Source organism: Papaver somniferum, chromosome 11, assembly GCF_003573695.1.
Source record: "Papaver somniferum cultivar HN1 chromosome 11, ASM357369v1, whole genome shotgun sequence".
NCBI lineage: Eukaryota > Viridiplantae > Streptophyta > Magnoliopsida > Ranunculales > Papaveraceae > Papaver > Papaver somniferum.
Window position 1 is genome coordinate 128,315,940 of NC_039368.1, and position 7,088 is coordinate 128,323,027.

A 7,088-nucleotide genomic window follows, 5' to 3' on the forward strand; every position below is an offset into this window, starting at 1 on the left:
ACGCCCTAATATCCTTAATAGAAAATCAATGGATTCTAATGACACATATGAGTTGGAACGACATATACAGAAAGAACAGTATAAGTACAATATCGTGTTATCATAGTATTATCCGATTGAGTTTTATGATTCTATAAAAGATTTGATTAAAGTTTATTACAATAGATATGTATAAATGAAAAGAGAAGACTAAAATACGAGCGGACAAAGTTTAGACAATTTAAAAAGTTAAAAAAAGCTTCGAATGACATCACGTTTAGCATAGAATCTGATGACACTGACGAAATCAACAATGCAGGAAAAAAATTCTACAACTCACCAAAAAAATTATTTAGGCCTCCAAATATTCAACATTCAATAACAAGCATAAGAATCACAAGATGGCATCAAAAATAGGATTTATAAACCAACATATAACAAAGTTTACCACTACATAAACCCGGAAAATAACTGAGTTTTTGTATGACAATAGTTAGAGTTTGACAACAATAGAAAGATAAATTTATGTCTCCACAACAAGATAGTTCAAACCTAGTATCAAAAAAGTTTAATAGACGAAGCACAAAGTATTATCAATCAAGCAATTTTAGGTACGTCACTAAAGAAAAGAAACCTTACACACAATGCCCTCATATCCTTAATAGAAAATAAATGGATTCTAATGACATATATGAGTTGGAATGGTATGTAAAAAGAGAACAATATAAGTAGAATATCACGTTATCACAATATTATCTGATTGAGTTTTATTTGTCTAAATGAGATTCGATTAAAGTTTATTACAATAGGATCATATGTATAAATGAAAAGAGAAGACAAAAATACGAGCTGACAGAGTTTAGATAATATAAAAAATTAGACAAAGATTGGAATGGCATCACATTTAGCGTAGAATTTGATGACACTGACGAAATCAACAATGCAAGAAAAAAATTCTACAACTCATCAAAAAAATCGTTTAGGCCTCCAAATATTCTACAATCAATAACAAGCATAAGAATCACAGATTACATCGAAAATAGGATGTATAAACCAACTATTAAAAAGGTTTACCGCTACATAAACCCTGAAAATAACTGAGTTTTCGTATGACAACAGTTAGAGTTTGAGAACAATAGAAAGATAAATTTGTATCTCCACAACAAGATAGTTCAAACTTAGGATCAAAACAGTTCAATAGATGAAGAACAGAGTGTTATCAATCAAGTAATGTTCGGTTCAGCACCATAGAAAAGAAACCTTACACACGACACCCTCATATCTTTATTAGAAAATCAATGGATTCTAATGACATATATGAGTTGGAACGGTATATACAGAGAGAACAGTATAAGTACAATATCACGTTATCACAATATTATCCGATTGAGTTTAATGAGTCTAAAAAAGATTTGATTAAATTTTATTACAATAGGATCATATGTATAAATGAAAGGAGAATACAAAAATACGAGCTCACAAAGTTTAGACAATATAAAAAATTAGACAAAAATTGGAATGACATCACGTTTAGCGTAGAATTTTATGACACTGACAAAATCAACAATGCAGGAAAAAAATTCTATAACTCATCAAAAAATAGTTTAGACCTCCAAATATTCAACAATCAATAACAAGCATAAGAATCACATGATGGCACCGAAAATAGGATGTATAAAGTAAGGTTTACCGCTACATTAACCCGGAAAATAACTGAGTTTTCGTTTGACAACAGTTAAAGTTTGAAAACAATAGAATGATAAATTTATCTCTCCACAAAAAGATAGTTCAAACTTCAGATCCAAACCGTTCAATAGCTGAAGAACAAAATGTTATCAATCAAGCAATGTTAGGTACGACACAACAGAAAAGAAACCATACACACAACGCCCTCATATCCATAATAGAAAATCAATGGATTCTAATGACATATATGAGTTAGAACGGTATATAGAGAGAGAATAGTATAAGTACAATATCACGTTATCACAATATTCTCCAATTGAGTTTTATGAGTCTAAAAAAAGATTTGATTAAAGTTTATTACAATAGGATCATATATATAAATGAAAAGTGCAACCAAAAATACGAGATGACAAAATTTAGACAATATATAAAATTAGACAAAGATTGGAGTGGCATCACGTTTAGCGTAGAGTTTGATGACACTGACGAAATCAACAATGCGGGAAAAAAATTATACAACTCATTTATCGTCACGTGACGGTAAAATGCTTGAGCTTATTTACCGAGGAAAACTTTTAGAAAAATTTCAAAGACTTATGAGTGGATGGATGCAAACGAACTACAGAGACATCTTTGCAACATTAAAAAGATAGACAATTTTGTTTTCCAGATATTGTTTGAAAAATAAAATACTACAAGAAATAGACGCATAAATGATTCCATTCCTAAGAAAGCAAATAATAAACCAGATATATGAGTCTTTTCACAAACCATGGCTTTTAAGAACAAATGGAAGAATTAGGAAAATATCACTACATAAATGAACGAAAAGTAAAAAAGACAAGAATGTAGAAATTCAACACTCAAATAACTTTTGCGGTAAAAATATGGTGTAAGCATGGATAAAATTTGCAATCGAGATAGAATGAAAATATGCAAAGAAGGTCTTGTAGTATAAGAAGTTCTCGAAAGATTATGGAAAATTGAGCGCAATTCAAAGACATATAGATTTGGTTAAGATTTGAATGATTAACAGAAGTCAAATATGATCAAAAGGTAATGCCTGCTACATTTTACATTAAACTTTATGGTTGTTTTTATATAGTTTTTTGACAATTTTTTCTTGCCATGTGAACCAAAATTGGTTTGGTAAACAAAATGTGCATCTTGTCCCAAATTCCATCCTGAACCACAATTTGTATTGTATCATAACCCAACTTTTCTTATTATCAAAAATATACTGAGATCCAAATCTAACATGTGACTCAACATGATCTAAAATATTACCCACAACTTGATTTTAGTCTACTCGTAATCCACCAATACTTTCAAATTTGTTGCCCCTAGTGTTACTTAGAGTAATTGGGAAGATCTTATAAGTGAGTGATTCGCTTTGGACTCTGTAAAGGTTTTTCTTCTTTTTTCCTTTTAATATAACCTTTTTCTTCGAAAAAAATATCCAAAATCATCCGAAATTTCCCCAAATAATCCAAATTTTGGAACGAAACCGTAATTGTGATCTAAAAATCGTTTGGATGATCATTGTGACCCAAACTTTGCACCGATTATAAATCTAGTAGCACTTTATGAACCAAGACCCAATACTTGTTTAGACAACCGAAATATTATCTCGTTAGCAAAGAAATTGGCTTGTGAGCTAAATTCTGCCTTTTAATTCAAAAAATAGTCATGTGACCTAAAACTTGGGCATGAGTTATGATCCAAATATTTCCATAATCCCAAGTTGTGGACGAAAACATGTATTGTGAGTCTGTGACCCTAAATTAATTTCGTGACCATATGCCACTGTAATATAAAATTTTCCAGCACAACGCAAAAAACGTCTCACGGGTTATTTATTTTATTTTTAATTCGGATCATCTACCCGAAAACAACCAAAAGAAGAACACTAGCTATGGATGCACAAGGGATGGGAAAACAGCCAAAGCTTGAGAGATGCACAAGGGAGGGGAGAACAGCCATATGTCTTTTAGCATGGTTGGAAAAGCATACTAAGCTAACATATGGGCAATTGAATTTCCATCTCTTTTCATAACATAGAACTGAGTAGAGCTCCCATTTCAAATGAGAGTTCTGATTTGGCATATAATGGTTTTGATTCTCCATGGACGGACTTCATACCCTAATATTTGAAACTCTTTTCTGATGGGAATTTACGGATGAACATGGAAAATGTCAAAGCATCGAGCAGTACAAGTTTTTTCTTTTCCTTTATTTGGTTCTTTGTAACCAACTACGGAAAGGGAAATGGAGAAAATCATGATTACGGAACACATGTAGATAATGCAATATCAAATCAATTCAAGGATTTCACTTAGGTGAAGCTCGAACTTAGCCATATCATCCTCAAGAAAGCTCGCCCAAACTTCTATTCCTTCACCACATTTCGTATCATTCATGAAAAAACAATTCTTGTTCGGCTTGATATTTGGATCAACTGTTACCCAAATTGGCTTTCCCCAACCAAAATCAATCTCGTATAATCCCATCCTGCACCAGCTACTTATCCAAAAGTTTATCACTTCAACATCATTGATTTTCTTTATTGAAGCATCATGACCAGAAGCAAAATTTTGAATGACTTTCTCCAAGCTACCTTTATCACCCTTGACCTTATCTATTTCACTCCTCATCTGAGCTATAAAATCATGTAACTCATGAAGTACCACTTGTGATTCACTACTCGTACTATTGATTGTCTTGTTGACCGCATTTGTTGTTGTCGTTGTTGTTGCTGGTAAGAACGCCGAAACAGTTACAGATAGATTTCCGAATGAAACATCTTGTAATGGTGGGTCCATTTTCTTTCTAAGGTTCACGGCATGATGTACCACTGGTAAAAAACCGGCTGGAGTGGATTTCATCACGGACTTCCATATTAGAGAAGTAACCACCTCAACCCTTGTTGGCCTGCGGCTTTTGTAGTTATCATGCATCAATACTTGCAACTTTTCACGTACAGATGTTATCTTTGCAAAATCGAACACAAATCTCTTGCTGACAGTTTTATCATCTTCTGTATCCTCTGGGGTACTGGAAAATGGTATCTCTGACATCCCTGATGGAGATGTCAATCGTTCACTAGGTGGGAATAGAGATGCCGAGTCGAAAGAAGGAATCAATTTCTGATCTGTAACGGCAGCAGTTGAACCCCCACTACGAGATGTTTTAGTGGTGCTTGCCCAACTACGAATGAACGTACTCATTGTAGCTGCATCGGCAATCTTATGTGATACACTCGAACAAATGGCTGTTCCACCACAGTCAAACATGTTCACTTGAACGATCACCAGTGCTTCCTTAGGGACACTCGCGGAAACAACTTCAGAGGGAAGAAGCTGGCTTAGTGGCACATCCGGTTGCGACATGAACTCACACATTTTACCTCTAATTTTAACTTTGTAAAAGTTAATCCCTTGGTCATGACAGTCGACCAGAATATTGTCTATCATCCTACCAGCCATTGGATAAAAGTGAACTAGTGTTTTGGAAAGAGAACTCTTAAGCAAGTCAAGATCATCATGATGGTTACTGCTACCGGTACTATTAGCGGCGGTGGCTGGGTAGAAAAGAATGATTGGAACATAATAATATAAAGGAAAACATTGATCGAGAAGTGACAGATTGAAGTTTTTAAGTTGAGATGGGGTTGGAGTTGTGGGTTTAATGGTTTCCTTAGAGATCACTTCAACAGCAGCACTATACATTGTTGCCATATATCCCAAAGTGTTTAACTGTTTAACAGGATTGATAATGGTAGATGATACTTTCTGTTGTTTAGAAGAAGCTCGTGGTCTCCCTCTCTTATATAATGACCAAGTCTTTTAGTGAGGAATTATGGAATCATTTCATTTGCGAGGAGCTGGATAAGAAGAAACTCTCACCGAATAGAATACCCCTCTTTCTGAATAGCAGTTGAAGACCAAAGGTTATATATATATATATGTATATATATTATGTTTTATAAAGGATGGATGTAATATGCTGATGCTTTCTATTTTGTTTTGTAATTAAATAGCAGTTGAAGACCAAAGGTTATATTTATATTTATATATATATAATCTTTCATAAAGGATCGATGTAATATGCTGATACTTTCTATTTTGTTTTGTAATTGAATAGCAGCTGAGGACCAAAGGTTATATTTATATATATATATATATATATATATAATTTTTTTATAAAGGATCACTGGAATATGCTGATGCTTTCTATAAAGCTGTCTGATTGTGGAGGTGGTGCAGTGTCCATATCAGCCCACGAGAGTAACGCAAGAACCTCGTGGGAAAAGGTCACCCATGCAATATGTGGCGTTTATAGAAGGCGTTTGTACTGACTCGGGAATTATTGGTGGGTGGAGCTAAACTGTCGAAGAATGCCGGTGAAAAGTTTATTGTTTTAAAAAATGTTGTACGAGGCATATATTAAAAATTTACACAATAAAGTCCTAAAGCAGTACCTTTTCTTGATGCATAAAAGTACTAAAAGTGGATTAGTACTATATTAATTACTGCCCTACAACCGGCCTAAAATTATTGCATCTTAAAAATTTACACAATAAAGTTCTAAAGCAGTATTTATATTTATAAGACTCCGGAATATAAAAAAAATTATTATATTAATTTTTGACATTTATGATAGTAAACATATATATAGGAAACAAATCATATTTATATTTTTTGGATCGTCTGTAAGGTAAAAATTCTAAAAATGATTATTGGTGGATTTGTTTGCAGAATTCACGATTTCAGTGATTTATAATTTCATGGGATTACAATTTCTTGGATTTATGTAAATCCCTTGTGTGTTTGGTAACTCATTTAAAATTCTTAGAATTCATAGAACTATCTTGTTTTAAAGTCCATATACTGTTTGGTACTACCCTCAGAATCTTAAAATTGTATATATAATATATATGAAACTTAAAGTTAAAAAAAAAGTCGGTCCACAAATCCCTTGATAAGTTTCCCAGTAAATCCTAAGGGGTCAGACTCCATATGTAGGATTTGCTGGAAAACTGATTCCCATGGAAAACGTGTTTCCAAGGATTTGGGTAACCAAACATATTGAAGGAAACGTAATTCCACTAAATCCCATGGACCCACAAATCCCACCTTTAAAATTCTACATCCAAACCCGAAATCCGAAATCCAAAGTCATTTCCAGTAGCAAGTACCGGGTCGACTAGAGAAAATCTCCTAAGAGTTGAACATGGGTTTTACGTCGGCCCGTCCGAGCCTCGCACAACTTGCACTACGACAAGTAGAGAGAAAACCCATCATATATTAATTTCAAGTATTAATGATAAAAAACTGAAAGAAATAAAAAGAATACTATATCAATTTCAGACATTTATGATAAAAATCCAAAAAATCCAAGCATCTTTATGGGATAAGAAAAAA

At 33.2% G+C, this 7,088-nt stretch overlaps 1 protein-coding gene across 2 annotated transcripts; it reads right to left on the reverse strand.

Moving 5' to 3' along the window:
• Positions 1-3,499: 3,499 nt before the first annotated feature.
• LOC113321357 (salutaridinol 7-O-acetyltransferase) lies at positions 3,500-5,805 on the reverse strand. Of its 2 annotated transcripts, none has more exons than XM_026569255.1 (2): positions 3,791-5,805; positions 3,500-3,689 (listed from the first exon to the last, which is right to left on the reverse strand). In XM_026569255.1, the coding sequence occupies exon 1, from the start codon at positions 5,400-5,402 to the stop codon at positions 3,978-3,980; it is 1,425 nt and encodes a 474-aa protein (XP_026425040.1). In that variant the 5' UTR covers positions 5,403-5,805; the 3' UTR covers positions 3,500-3,689; positions 3,791-3,977. The 2 variants fall into 2 exon arrangements, with proteins under 2 accessions (XP_026425040.1, XP_026425039.1); XM_026569254.1 differs by having other exon boundaries at positions 3,500-3,693; positions 3,795-5,804.
• Positions 5,806-7,088: the final 1,283 nt, after the last annotated feature.

Coding starts and splice junctions, on each gene's coding strand:
- LOC113321357 (XM_026569255.1), bottom strand. CDS start 5,402: ATGGCAACAATGTATAGTGCTGCTGTTGAAGTGATCTCTAAGGAAACC.